The sequence below is a fragment of the Puccinia triticina genome, chromosome 10A (genome assembly GCF_026914185.1).
Source record: "Puccinia triticina chromosome 10A, complete sequence".
NCBI lineage: Eukaryota > Fungi > Basidiomycota > Pucciniomycetes > Pucciniales > Pucciniaceae > Puccinia > Puccinia triticina.
In genome coordinates, this window is record NC_070567.1 from 5,932,593 (window position 1) to 5,948,069 (window position 15,477).

Below are 15,477 nucleotides of genomic sequence, written 5' to 3' on the forward strand. Positions count from 1 at the left end.
CAGCCGGAACGTTTACAGGTGCACTGTTAGTGTACCCCTTTGGAGACCGCCGTACGTATCCAGACTCCCTCAGTACATGTTACATCCAAGCTCACTCTGCCACCCATCCCCCGTGACAGTTGGCCGCAGATGGGGTGTCATTGTTGCCTGCGCCGTCTTCTGTGTCGGTGTGGCCCTGCAAACCGCTTCCACCTCTGTCCCCGTCTTTGCCGTTGGCCGTGTGTTTGCCGGTCTGGGCTTCGGAATGGTGTCTTGTCTGGTCCCCAGGTACCAGTCTGAATGTGCCCCGTTTGTCCTTTCTTCTTTGCCTTCTCATCCATGCCCTGACTGACTCACTTGCAATCCCCTCCTGCCACAGGAAATGGATCCGTGGTGCTGTCGTGGCCTGTTATCAATGGGCCATCACCATTGGTCTCTTGGTCGCTGCCGTCGTCGTCAACGCTACTCAGAACTTTTCAGATGCCAGCTCGTACCGCATCCCCATCAATCCAAATCATCGCCTGGATGGCTGGGCGGGCTTTGGTAGACTGCTGGAGTCTCTCGGTCGGAAGCCGTTTTTTGCCGGCAATTGTCTCCCTCATATCAGGACCAATAACAACTGCCTCTCTTCCTTCTGTTTGATTAAAACTTGTACACAAAAACCATAAAGAAAAAGAAAAAAAATGCAAGTGCCTTGTGAGTTGACCTGAGGGTGTCCCAAAAAACAAACTGAGGTTTTGCGGGGGAAGTGGCAGGCTGATCAGCAGTTGTTTGCTGTCAGACGGTGGAAAAATGTGCCTGGGCTGGGGGTTGACGTCAAGTTGCTGCTTGGGTCGGCGGGCCAGAAGTTTTGCCAGCTGTTTTCCCAGCTTCTCTCTGGTGGGCGGGCTGACAATTTGACGGCTGACGCGGGGGCTGTTTTTTGCCGGTCAACAATGGCTGAGGGGGGACCGTCAATTTGACGGCCGAACTTGCGGCTCTTTTGACCGCGCTATGCAACCGCCGTGTACCCTTCAAAAGACATTCGGCGGAGCTAGTTTCTCCACCAAAGGCCTTTCAAAGGGCAATCAGAGTTGAACTCCAAAGAGATGATCCGGTGAAACCCACTGGTTGGGCGGGTTTTTCTTGGATAAATTCATACTTTCAAAATTCATCCAAAGTTTTTCCCAAAAATTGGGAAAATTTTTGGATGACTTTTGAAAGCTACTCAAACGAGGGCACTTCAATGGTTTTTTGAATGTAGCCGCTCCCTTTGAAGGTCTCCCAAAGGAAAACTTTAAAAGTGCATCTGGGGTGTATTTGAGGGGGGACACTGTCCCGCCGGGACCCTCCGAAGGAGGGACTTACACCCAATGTCCAAGTTTGGGCTGACAGAATCAGAACTATGTCTTTTTTCAAACGTTTCTGGCTTCACCCTTTCCCATTGGGCAGCAAAGGTTTGGGGGAACAAAAGATTCCCAAGATCAAGGAGAATCTCTCCAAATTTTTCTGAATTTTTTGAGGCCTTCAGAACCCTCAGATCCATCTTTTGTGACTATCTGTGGTCCGCTTCATCCTATATTACAAAGTTCCAAACTTAACAAAGTCCCTCAAGACTTCGGGCCCCCGGGGGGTAGGCTGAACTCGCGAAGCAAGCCTCTGTCAGGTCAGGATGCAAGTGGGTCGGGTTGACCTGACAGAGACCCGAGACCCGTTGGGTCTTGGGTTGGGTTTGGGTAGCCTAATAGTCATAAACTCCATTTCCGACCCAACCCGGCAAGACCCGATTGTTAATTGGGTTCGGGTTTGGACGGGCAAATTCCTTTTTGGGTTGGCCCGATGACCCAACCCTGACCCAATTAATTCCAATGTAATCAGGATATCAGATATCCCCTCACCCATCCAACATTGGCATCCACCAGCCCAGCCCCATCCTACGTTCCGACTCCTACCCCAACAATGCGACGGTCCAAGAGAAAACAACCCGCGGCCGTGATTCCCAGTTCGTCTGACGAAGCAGATTATGACTCCAATGACATCGATTGCATTGGAGTCGGCATTCTCCACAGGCGGAAGAGTACTCAGCAGTAATCAAACACAATTACAACCGACCACTCTTGAAGCACTTGTATGCGCGCTGTGGTGACCATACTCGTGGCGCCGCCGGCGCGCAGGATATCCGGCGGGACTTCAAGCTCAGCAAGACTTCAAGTTTCCAGCCCTCAAGGCTTCCTCAAGGCTTCCTCAAGGCGTTTCAGGTTTTCTTTTTCTTGCTTTTCTTTTGTTCTTTTCTTTTTTTTTCATGCTTCTGTTTTCCTGCCAGTTTCTTTTCATCATGTTTGGTTATTTTCTTCTTTCATATTGCGCGCGTTGGATGGTTAGAGTGTGGTGGGTTGGTTTTCTTTTCTTTTTTCCTTAGCCTCCTAGTTGTTGTCTTTTCCTTTTCAGTTGTGGCGCGCGCATAGGCGCGCGGGTGGTTGTGATGACCTGTCACAAGATTGTCATCATCCCTGAAGTTTAAGTTCTTCGGAGCTTAGGCGGAAGGGACGGCATGAGACTTCGTCTGAACCCAAAATTTTGTCAGATCATCTCGTCACCTCGAATCTAAAAGCTTATTGATCCCAGTCAAGATATACTCGCGGAGCTTCTGAGTTATTCCTCTCAGCCCCGCGTCGATCCTCTTCCAGATTCCCCTCTTTAAGATCACTGTTCCCCGGCCCAGTTCGCCGGCTTTTCCCAGATTCTCAACAAACAAACCACCGCCGACGGGAATCTACCTCCTGTCGTCTCAAACCAAAATCCCCCCCCCCCCCAACTTCCGCTATCACTCGAATCCAAGAATCTCCCCCGGACCACCGCGAAGGCAGCGCAAGAGCGCAACATCCCTTCCAGTAACTGCCGACGGCCCAGCACCGGTCGGAGTTCCACATTTGGTCCCCCGAGCCGGGATCGAACCAGCGACCTCAAGATTTACAGTCTCGCCTTACGGATTTCGAGACGATCGGCGGTTGAGGCGCTTTCCCTCTGGGATCCTTTCTTTTAATCAATTTCTTTCCCTTCCCAGATCTCCTTTCCCTTCTTGCCGGCCACGGACGACTGTTTTCTTCTGTTGTCGACGGTGTTTGGCGTACTTGTTTCGCGGAGGTTAGGAGAGATAAAAGTAAGTTCTCTCCATTAGTGCACCTCCGAGGGTCTTCGCTACACGTTTCGAAAGCATTACACTTGCCACGCAAGTGAGCCGCACCGGACCCTTCCTCTGCTTTTCTTCGTCAGTATTTTGGCCTCTCCTCCTAGCGCGATGGCCGACGCATCTGCAGCAACATCCAGCGTTCGGATGGTGAAGATCAAGCCTCAGGACAAGACGCTGGGGTTCGACGGAACCAACGTCGAGCGGTTTTTGATGGAGTATCAGTTGGCTGCCAAGCTGGATGGCGCATCCGAAGCCGATATGGCCCAGCAAATCCGGTTCTTTGTTCGCAACGACGCAGTCAAGGACGTTCTCGAGACACTGGACGGTTTCGAACCACCAGTTTGGGCCACCCTGAAAGCTGCTATGATTGCGTATTGGGGAAAAGTGGATACTGCAAGATTTACGACGCGGGATTTGGAATCTTTGGTCCAAGAATGGATGGATAAAGGCGGCGTCGCGACGGTGGGCCAGTATCAGGCTTTTCGGCGAGTGTGGGACCCGATCCAGTCATATCTTCTTCGCAAAGCTCACATCGACTCTGTTGAGGAATTGCGGACTTGGTACTACAAGTCATTCTCGGCGGGTGTCCAGGAGCGTATCAGAGATCAGCTCATCAGATCAAAAGAGATGATCACCACCTTGGACAATCGGTTCAAACTGCCTGCTTTCGAGGTTCTCAAAGTGGCCGTCGACGAGGTGATGAGGACTCAAACGGCCCTCACCTTTGAAGATTCTAGATCAGCCGCTCCAGTTGTCGACTCTACTTTCAAGAATTTGAACGAGATCATGCAGAAGATGGAAGCGGACAGGAAACCCAAGCCAGTGGACTCAGCGTCGAAGGCTCCAGCCACCGTGGACGACCTCTCGCGTATGCTTCAGTCGTTTGAACAAAGGATCAAGAAAGAACTGGCGGCTCCTCAATCATCCTCTGTTCCGCCCAGGCCTCGCGGACCTCTAGTGTGCTATTACTGTCATAGGGAGGGCCACGGTACTGCCCGCTGTTTCGAGCTCAAGAAAGATAAGGAGGAGAAGTTGGTCGAGCAAAAAGGAACCAACTTTTTCCTCCCAAATGGCGCTCTTATTCCTTTTGATGCGTCACAACCGATTCGGCACGTGGTTGCTTCTTTCCAACCGCAGGCCAGCTCAGCGACTACGGAATATCGAGCAGCTTGCGGGTCTTTGGACCCATGGTACCCCCCGGCTGTGTCTTCCCAATCTTTTTCTGGCTCTTATCAATCGGATCCGGCGCGCAAGAAGCACGAAGCGCCTAAACCTTATAAGGCCCCGGCAGTCCCAGCTTCTGCCGCTAAGAAGTTCCCAAAGAAAGCCCCTTCTCCTAGTTCCGGATCAGAAGCTGAAGATATGGACGCTGAGCCCGAGCTTTTTGAGCGTTCACCGGCCGGCCCGCCCCAGCCGTCAGTTCCGGTCGAAACCGGTCCTTCTTCTGCTCCCTCTAAATCGGATTCAGGCCCATCTAGAGTCAGGTTCGAGAGAGGGATCGCCAAGGATCACCCTAAAGCAGTCGAAGGCATGCTGCAGAAGATTTCTGACCTCCCGTTGACGGTTACGGTTGCAGAGTTATGTGCCGTCGCGCCAGCCATCGCCGATGGGATGAAACGGTGGGTCTCGAAGCGCCGGGTAGAAGTCAACGCCGAGGAGCTGAAGGTCCACTCCGGGACGCTTTTGGAGGAGTCCCCGCCTCAAGAGGAAGAGAATCGACTGTATTCTTGCCCATTGGGGTATTTACCCTGCTTGCTCGGAGAAGATGAAGGCAATGCGGCCCCTTTAGTGGATTCCGGATCTCAACTGAACTTGATCTCGGATGCGAAGGCATCAAAGCTCAATCTAAGCCCCCGCGTCAACTTCAGCTCAGCAGTGTATGGCATCGGGAATCAGGCTTGTGAATTGGTTGGCGTCGCCGAAGACGTCCCCATTAGGATCGGGAAGTCAATAGTGGGCACCTGCCACTTTTGGATCACGCGCATGGACGGGCCCATCATTCTGGGAAGGCCTTTTCTCATGGATTTCGACGTCACACTCGCCTTCTCTGGTCAGACGGGCGAGAAGATCCTCATTCCGGACGCCAATGGTCGGAGAATCGAGATTACTCTTTGTTCTGTGGATTCGGGACGCTGGGAGCGTGATTTCCCGGGAGGCGGTCGCAAGGCGATCCTGACGCGCAAAGGGAAAGCGCGCGACGACCCCGTTGAAGGTCGTCATTTTTTGTAGATCAGGTTGACTCGGGAAGCGGCAGACTTAATGTAGAGTCTCGCAGTCTCGCCGCTGGGTCAACTTTTAATCAAGAGTCTCATGGGCGCTATTCTTCGTTTTCTTCTGGTATCCATCAAAACAATAAAGCTAAAAAACATCCCAAAATCCAATTAAATCTTAGAAATATTCTCTTGGGTTCAGATCTCCTTTCCTCAAGTTCTTCCGGTTCCGTCTCAGATCGCTCTTCTACTTCAAATTTCCGGATTCTGTGTTTTGGAGATGGTGAGCGCGGTCAGGCGCGCAAGGAGGAAATTGGTACCCCGCGGAGGCTGGGAGGAGTAGAAGTAAGTTCCTCCCAATTGTGCACCTCCGGGCTAGATGCTACTTCGTCGTCAAAAACTCTACCGCGTGCCACACTCGTGAGCCAAGAACAACCTCCGATCCCTTCTCATGTTTCAGGTGGACCTTCATCCCATCGAACACGGGTTCCTTCTCAAGTTCCGCCTCAACGCGCGCTCCCGTTGTTGTCTCAGGATCTTCGTGTAAACGGCATCAAGGCGTTTGAGGATTCTGACTCGGACTTTCTGCTTCACAACCCCGCTGCGGCTCACCTTCGTCTCCGCAACGAGAATAAACTACCTACTAGATCACGTCTCTGCGAAGAGAATAAACTCGTCCTACCCACCGAGGTCCTCCGCAACGAGGTTAATCTATTTCCGTCCTTCGAGACCCTCCGCAATGAGGCTAAACTTCCGAGCCTCCGCGACGAGGAGAAACTTCCGAGCCTCCGCGACGAGGAGAAACTATCTTCTTTGGGAATAGAAACTCGGACGCATTCGGAGGAACTAGAAGTAAGTTCTCTCCAGCTATGCACCTCCGGGCTAGATGCTCTTTCGTCGTTGCAAGCATTACATGCCACAGCTGTGAGCCGCACCCCGGATTTTGGTTTCTTGGCATCCTTAGGCGGCACGACGGCGACCGGAAGTCTTCTCCGCAACGAGGATAAACTATTTTCTTGGACTCTGGATTGTGAAGGTGGTGTGGTGGAGTTTGGACCATCGTGGAGGCCATTTGGGGTAGAAGTAAGTTCCTCCCAATGTGCACCTCCGAGGCGTGATGCTCCGCAAACTTTGAAAGCCCTACCACGCGCCACACTCGTGAGCCACTCCTATCCGTCTGGTCTCCCTTTTGCAGAGAAGGCAGCTTTCGAGGACAGCGCAGAACATCGGACCCGGCGGCTTCTTGAATGCGGGCTCAATCATCGCGCGCAGTTGGCGCTTGTGGACTCGTGGAAGGAGGGCGGATTTCTCTCTCTCGCGGCCAAATACAAACCGGCGGCGCGGAAAGTCAAGCCGGTGAATCAACCCATGCCACAGAGCCTCAACCCCCCGCTGCAGCGTCCTTCCCTTTCTCGTGATCCTTACCGCGGTCTTTCGCGCTCCTTGGCCGGCCCTTTTGTGCCATGCGGACGAGTCACGGAGCAGAGTCTTCAAGTAGTTAATTTCGGTCCCCCAGGGTGGTTATACCCAGCGGAGTTGGATCTCATCAAGAATGTGTTGGCAGAAAGGAACCTTGCCATAGCTTTCGACGAGTCTCAGCGCGGTCTGCTTAAAGAATCATATGGTCTTCCTTATATCATACCGGTTGTGGAGCACGAACCCTGGCAGAAGAGGAAGATTCCTATCCCCGCAGCCAAGATGGAGGAATTCACGAGGATCATCCGGGAGCGCGTGCGCAACGGGCTTTATGAACAATCTACGTCCAGCTACACGAGTCCGGTTTTCTGTGTGTTGAAAGGCAATGGGAAGCTGCGGATAGTCCACGACCTCCAGCCGTTAAATAAAGTCACGATTCGGGATGCCGGCGTCCCTCCAGCCACTGAAGAATTCGTCGAATCTTTTTCTGGGCGCGCTTGTTACGGCCTCGGCGACATCATGGGCGGCTACGACGAGCGCGCTCTGCATCCGATCTCAAGGCCGCTCACAACGTTCGATACGCCGCTTGGAAGGTTCCAACTCACCCGGCTCCCTCAAGGGGCAACGAATTCCGTGGCAGTTTACCAGGCCCAAATGGTCTGGATTCTTCAAGACGAGATTCCGGACCATGCCGGGATCTTCATCAACGATGGGGGTATTAAAGGCCCAGTTTCAGATTATGATAACGAAGTTCTGGATTGGCACTCTGGCATCCGGCGCTTCGTCTGGGAATACGCCGAAACGTTGGAGCGTATTTTGTTCAGGATTGAGGAATCTGGTTTAACTGTGTCGGCATCCAAGTTGGCGGCTTGTGTCCCCGCCCTGGAGATAGTGGGCCACGCGGTTTGTAAGGAAGGCCGACGCATGGCGAAGACCAAGATCAACAAGATCCTCTCGTGGCCGACCCCAGTGAACGCAACAGAAGTGCGCGGGTTTTTGGGGGTGGTGGTGTACGTTAGAATATTCATCCCCTCCCTGTCCCAGATCTGTTTGCCCCTCCGTCGACTGACGCGCAAAGATGCGGAGTTTGTTTGGACCGCCGACTGCAAAGACGCTTTTGAAGAGCTAAAGCTTATTGTGGGCCAGGACATCATCCTTGTCAAGATCGACTACGGCCCGGACGCGGGCAAGATCAAGTTAGCTGTCGATTCTAGTTTCCACGCAGCCGGCGCAGTACTTTCCCAAGAAGACGCAAACGGATTGGATCGCCCAGCGCTTTACGAATCCCTGCTTTTCTCGGACGTGGAGTCGCGTTACTCTCAATCAAAGCTAGAACTATGCGGGGTAGCTCGGATTCTCAAAAAGCTCCAAACAATCTTGTGGGGCCAACACTTCGAGCTTCAGGTCGATGCTCAGTCTCTCATCCAAATGATCAATGCGCCGAGCTTGCCCAACGCCCCCATGACGCGCTGGGTAGCTTTTATTCAACTCTTTTCGTTTGATATAGTTCACCGCCCTGGAAAATCTTTTTTAATGCCCAATGGCCTTTCGCGTCGCCCTCAAGGCGACAAAGAGTCCGACCCGCCGACATCTGAGTTTGACGAAGACTCTCCGTTGGTCCGCCCACTCAATTCCTTCTCTGTCACCGCTGAAGTGGGCTATTCCGGGTATCAAGAAGGCTTCTGGCGGCGTATGGAGATCTTCCTAGCAACGCTGGCTCGTCCTGATGGATCCGATGATCAGGAATTTCGTGCATTGAAGCGTCGAGCCGCGGATTTCTTTCTGCAAGCCGGTCGACTGATGAAGCGCGGTAGCCCTTTGCCGCGCATTGTTGTAACCATCGCGGAGAAACAGGATTCGATTCTGCAGGAGTTGCACGAAGGCCTGGGCCACCGCGGCACTGCGGAGACTTACCGAAGGGTATCGGAAAGATTTTGGTGGCCTTCCCTCAAGCGAGCGGTCGAGCGTTGGTGTCGCAGCTGCGAGGCGTGCCAGAAGAAGGATCTCAGGAGGCCTCTGGAGTTGCGATACCCGACCGGAGAGTCAACCGTATTTGGACGCGTTTCCATGGACGCCGTACATCTGAAGGCTAGCGGCGCGAAGTACCTCATTGTAGCTCGCGACGACTTTTCAGGGTGGGTGGAGGCAAAAATCCTCAATAATCTGACCTCGGAGGCAGTAGCTACCTTCCTTCAAGAAAATTGGACCATGCGCTATGGTCTAGCACGGTCTTACTCCACTGACGGCGGTTCTGAATTCGGCGGCGCGTTGGCTGAGATGCTGCGCACCCTTCCTGGTCAACACAGGGTTTCTACCCCCTATTACCCTGAGGGGCAGGGTATGGTAGAGCGTGGACACGGACCCCTCAAATCAGCACTTGTCAAGTTGGCGGGCGAGAGCAGCAAGAATTGTCGCAGGTTCCTCCCCCTCGTCCTTTTTGCTGACCGCATCTCTACCAAAAGAACCACGGGCTATTCTCCGTACGAACTTGTTTTCGGTCAGCGTGCGGTCCTGCCTTTAGATTTGGAGATCGAGTCTTTTCTAGGCGTCGATTGGGACGCTGTGACGGACACGACCAGTCTCTTAGTGGCGCGATCGAGGCAGCTCGAGCGTAGTGAAGAGGCGCGTGGAATTGCTTATCGGAAAATGATGGATGCGCGCGGAGATTCTCTGCGCTACTGGGATGAGAAGAACGCGTCGCGGATCCGAGAACCCCTCAAGCCTGGCGACCAGGTCCTTGCTTTCAACCGGTCTCTGGAGACGCAGTGGGGTAACCTTTTTGCTCATCGGTGGAACGGTCCCTATCGCGTTGTGAAGCAAGTCGAGGGAGGGTCTTACGTGCTGGCGGAGCTCGACGGCACGGAATTGAAGCGCCGGTTCGCCGCGGATCAGGTCAAACGGTTTTATTCTCGTGGAGGCACTTCTGACCAAAAGTAAGTCCTCCCATGTGTATGCACCTCAGGGTATTTTCTACCGCCGTCGTCATAAGCCCTACTTCAGCCACTCTGTGAGCAGCCCTTGGGATCCCCTCTTTTCCCTTTCCCACTGTGTGTTAGACTTCTCCCACGATTGCCCGGAAGCTTCCCAAGGAGTCTAGGGACAGACTCCAAGTGGTGGTGTGATGTGGTGACCATACTCGTGGCGCCGCCGGCGCGCAGGATATCCGGCGGGACTTCAAGCTCAGCAAGACTTCAAGTTTCCAGCCCTCAAGGCTTCCTCAAGGCTTCCTCAAGGCGTTTCAGGTTTTCTTTTTCTTGCTTTTCTTTTGTTCTTTTCTTTTTTTTTCATGCTTCTGTTTTCCTGCCAGTTTCTTTTCATCATGTTTGGTTATTTTCTTCTTTCATATTGCGCGCGTTGGATGGTTAGAGTGTGGTGGGTTGGTTTTCTTTTCTTTTTTCCTTAGCCTCCTAGTTGTTGTCTTTTCCTTTTCAGTTGTGGCGCGCGCATAGGCGCGCGGGTGGTTGTGATGACCTGTCACAAGATTGTCATCATCCCTGAAGTTTAAGTTCTTCGGAGCTTAGGCGGAAGGGACGGCATGAGACTTCGTCTGAACCCAAAATTTTGTCAGATCATCTCGTCACCTCGAATCTAAAAGCTTATTGATCCCAGTCAAGATATACTCGCGGAGCTTCTGAGTTATTCCTCTCAGCCCCGCGTCGATCCTCTTCCAGATTCCCCTCTTTAAGATCACTGTTCCCCGGCCCAGTTCGCCGGCTTTTCCCAGATTCTCAACAAACAAACCACCGCCGACGGGAATCTACCTCCTGTCGTCTCAAACCAAAATCCCCCCCCCCCCAACTTCCGCTATCACTCGAATCCAAGAATCTCCCCCGGACCACCGCGAAGGCAGCGCAAGAGCGCAACATCCCTTCCAGTAACTGCCGACGGCCCAGCACCGGTCGGAGTTCCACAGCGCAGAACTGGATCCGAACTGAAGAGGGGCTGATAGTGTGTGATGATAACAACTTGGATTTGGTATCCCTTGCACCTTCTGGCTCAAAAGAGTCTTTATTCTTTTTATTTCACTTGATCTCCTGTTGTATATACATGAAAGCTCTAGGACTCAAAATCAATCTCACATTTTTTCTCCTTATTCTCCTTCTTTCATTTTTTTTCTCCTATCTTGTAAAAGGTCGGGTTGACCCGAGACCCGCCCCGGACCCAACCCGACCCGCATCATGCCTAATTGGGTGAAGGTTTGGTCAGCGTATTTGAATATTTGACCCGACCCGGCATTTATGTTGGGTTGGGTTTGGGCACAGTTTTCCGACCCAAACCCGACCTGTTTACATCCTGACCGTCAGGAGGGACTTACACCATATTGACCCAAGCTTGCGTGGCTAGAATGAAATTTTCACACCACTTTTCCTTTTTTTAATTCCACAGATCACGTATTGCTCAAATGTTGCTACTATTTTACTTCCTTCAAGACCCAACATGCTGAGCAAAATTTTGGTTTTTTTTTCTATCTTTTTCCATACCAGTATTTTACTAGAATTAAAGTAAGAAAAATGCAATGTATAGAGTCACCAAGAATCTTAGCGACTTCTGTAATTTCTTTCATTTCTGCAGCGCACAGACCCTCAAAATTATGTGATCTTGGTTTCATGTTTAGATTGCTAGATGACCGTTATGTATATATGCTAGTGCGCTTGGACCTGCTTAGATATTCACGGACCCCCTCTGTAAACAAAGTCCAATGGATTTCAAGTTTGTATTTAATGGGGAAATTTATTTGGAGAGGAAGGATCATCATGATTGAGCACAGTTTTGGTGGAGAGGATGGCAAGAAGCAGGGCTATCACCCAAGGTAATTTATTCCACAAAATGTTACGGAAGCAAGGAATTATAAAGGTTTGAAAATTCCTGCCACCTAAATTTAAAATCTACCCCCCACAAAACGGGTCGATAAGGTGCAAGTCCCTCCTGCCAAGGGCTATCAAAGGCTTGCTTTGCAAGACCAGACGCCCGCAGCAGCGAGGGACTTGGGTTAAGTTCGACAAAGTTCACACTGTACAGAATCCAAAACTCATGATGTTACAAGGGACATTGCAGATCAAGAAGGCAGGTTGGGGATAGGTGGCTTGCATAGTACATGGATAAAGAAGACTTTGGTCATCATGGAAATCCAAACAATAATGAAATTGGACAGGAAATGGATGGGTGAGAGCAGTTTTAAAAAAGTCCCCACAAAAAACCAAATGCTGTCAGCCTGTAAGTCCGTTTAGCACGTAAGTCCCTCCCTCCGGTCGGCGCAATGCAACCAGTGTTTTACCACTCCACCTGTAGGAGGGTGGGACTTAGTTAAGTTAGGACTTCACCTACCCTCAGCGTTTAGCCGGCCAACCAAAACTCCCTTGAGTTGAATAATCCGGCTAGGAACCCGGAGAAAAATTACTACAACATATTCATCTGGGTGCATGCGTTTCGAGCATCAATCCTCACCATCATCTCATGTGGAAGCGAACTACCCTTACAACTGTCCTCAAGTGAAATCTGAAGAATGACCAGATAAAATAAAGTATGTTGCTGAACTGCCTCTTGCAAGGTCTGATGACAAGATAGACAAAACTGAGTGGGAAAGAAGAGTCGCGACAAGGATCTGAGCGCTACAGCATAGCTACTCATACCAGACTTTCAGATTTTAGATTGGCAGACAAATACGAGAAGAGGTGAAGGGTTAACCAGGAGATGATCGAGAGGTGCCGTGTGCGAGCGCCGATTGAATTGGAAAATGTTGGCCGAGTTAAGGATTAGACTCTAGACGAGCCTCTGCCGGCCGTCGCGGATAAGCTACAGATTGACATGGAGGTAGCCTTCGAGTCAGATATCCAGGTCCGAAAGCAGGTTCGACTCGGGTGAAGGGGCTCACCTGTTCCGCTGTTTCCGCACCTCAACTGCTCTCCCAGCATCAATCAAACACAGTGACATTTCGGATTGCATAGAACAGTGATGCAACTGCTACCGCTGCCGCCGCCACCGGGGTTGACACCGCCGCCGCCGCCGCCCAGCCAGTCACGTGGGGAAATGTGAGAAGCAGGGACAACAGGGACAACCACCAAGGAGGCCAAGAGGGAGACTAGTGGGATATATAGATACATCTTGAAGTCCTGATTTTTGGTCTATGTATTGGGAAAGAGGAGAGTGTTTATGTGAGTGTGGTGGGTTGTGAGCGTCTGAGTGGCGGTAGTTTTGCGGCTGTAAAACCCGCGGTTGCAGCCCGAACTTTGGATATTCAAGTTTTACAGCCGGCGAGTCAACCACCGCAAAGTAGCTAGGTCAAGGCTGCAAATCACCATCAACCTCGAATTCCGGCTCGGCATTCCTCCCCAGTACCAAGCAGCCAGCATGGAACACCATTCAATCTTTGAAAACATCCTGAAATCACAATTCGCCATACTCTCTGCATCAAGGATGATCCAATCAGTCATCTCGGATACGGCAATGATTCTCGCCGAAGAAGACCAGGACAGCAAACCTCAGCCAAAACATGGAGGCTCGCAACCAGGTCGGTCACCCAACCTACCACGCAACTTTCAAGCTGGATACGATCAACTATTCAAAGATTACTTCAGTGATTCACCAATCTACACGGAAAACTTGTTCCGGCGACGTTTCCGGATGCATAGGCCGCTTTTCTTAAAGATTGTACACGATATCACGGAGTATGACCAATATTTTGTCCAGAAAAACGATGCACTCGGCAAGCCTGGCTTGCACCCGCTCCAAAAAATTACTTCGTCAATCCGTATGCTAGCCTACGGAGGAGCTGCAGATGCAAACGATGAGTACCTTCGCATCTCCGAAAGCACGGCCATCGAAAGTCTCACTCGTTTTTGTGCCGCCGTTATTGAGATCTATGGGAAGGAATATCTTAGGCACCCAACAGCCGATGACTTGAAACGAATCTTGGTCATAAATGAAAAGAGGGGTTTCCCCGGCATGCTCGGATCTCTAGACTGCATGCACTGGCCATGGAAGAATTGTCCGGCCGGTTGGAAAGGCCAATATCAAGGGAAGGAGAAGGTCTGTACTCTCGTCTGACTGTAGTTTTAACCAATTGAATGTAGATTGAGATAAATCTCAATTTCTCCAAATCAGGTTGCAACGATGGTTCTTGAGGGTGTTGTATCCCAAGACCTATGGTTTTGGCATGCCTTCTTTGGGCTACCCGGATCACATAATGACATCAACATCCTCAATGTTTCCCCTCTCTTCACCAACCTCCTCAACGGTGTCGCTCCGGAATGCCAGTTCACGATCAACAGAAACACCTACGAGCAAGGTTATTATCTTGCTGATGGCATCTATCCGGACTATTCGGCGCTGGTCAAGACAATTTCCCAGCCACAGGGGCTTGAAAGAAAGGTAAGGATTTGAATCTCATGTGCTTGAAGTTGTTTCGGAGTTTGATTTTTGTTATATGGATAGCATTTCGCAAAAATGCAAGAGGCTCTCCGCAAGGACGTTGAACGAGCTTTTGGAGTCCTACAGGCTCGGTTTTCGATTGTGGCCAACCCAGCCCGAGGCTGGAGCAAAAACAAGTTGCATAATATCATGACTGCTTGTATAATACTGCACAACATGATTGTTGAGGACGAACGGGCATCGCCACATGAACATGAGTACGATGATTCAACTAACTCCAAAATTGCACTTACTATTAAGCCAGGCCGAACTCAATCGGTCGAGTTTTCTCAATTTGTTAACAACTACCAAAACCTTCGTGACAAAACCATCCATCACCAGCTAAAGAATGACCTTATCAAGCATCTTTGGGCCTTGAAAGGTCGCTCTGAATGAATCTCATGTTTTCTCTCTTGTTTCTTGAAGTGGCTCTCATGTTTTCCTTGAAGTGAATTTTTTTCTCCAATCATTTTATCGAGAATCTCAGTTGTGACAAAAAGAAATTCAAAGAGAAAACAACAGTTAAAACAATCTTATTCAAGCTTGAGAAGATGAGGAAACAAGCTGATTGAGCAGAAGAGGATCGATCAAAAAAGGATGGAGACAAATGTGAAAGAGGATTGGTGATGTCGGCCATTGGAGTTGAGATCGGAGCAAACACGGAGTTGATCTCGGAGCAAACATCAAAAATCAGTCGCTATCTTCTTCTTCGGCGCTATCTTCTTCTTCGGCTCCACCTTCCTCATCTTCATTAATATCTTCTTCCGTGTTGTTCTCATCATCAGATTCATCTGAAGATTCTTCGTTTCCTTGATCTTCATCTTCATCATCGTCTTCCACCTCCTCTACCTCCACCGCAGCTTGTTTTCTTATTTGGACGGTCGTTTTTTTGGCCCTGGTTTTCTGTATTCGAGTTGAATCATTTTTTGCTTCCTCTGCTTCCTTCCGTTCTTGCTCCTTTTTCCTCTCTTCCTCTTCCCTTTTTTTCGCCTCCATGTCTCTCTCTCGTTTTATCTTATCCAGAATCTTTTCTTGTTTCCACTCGAAAAATACTCGTTGGGCTGGCGGAAGAGTAGTTAGATCGGTCCTCATGATCGATTCTTCGGCCATCGTGACCATTGCATCCTTCTGCTCGGCTAGAATTGCATTCTGGGCTTGCAATTGTGAGGCCAGATCGCGATGGACTTTAACCATGTCTTCCTTCCATTTCGCGTCTTTTATCTCCTGGATCCTCGCCTCCTTGGCCTTCTTGTTTCCAGTAGGTCGGGCGAGAACAAGTGCCTTTGACTGAGAGGC

The 15,477-nt window shown here is 50.7% G+C and overlaps 1 protein-coding gene across 1 annotated transcript; it reads left to right on the forward strand.

Annotated features, from left to right (window-relative positions):
• Nucleotides 1-76: 76 nt before the first annotated feature.
• Nucleotides 77-647, forward strand: PtA15_10A611 (uncharacterized protein; the record flags this gene model as incomplete). Its single annotated transcript, XM_053160805.1, has 2 exons — nucleotides 77-288; nucleotides 359-647. The coding sequence occupies 2 exons, from the start codon at nucleotides 77-79 to the stop codon at nucleotides 645-647; spliced, it is 501 nt and encodes a 166-aa protein (XP_053024742.1).
• Nucleotides 648-15,477: the final 14,830 nt, after the last annotated feature.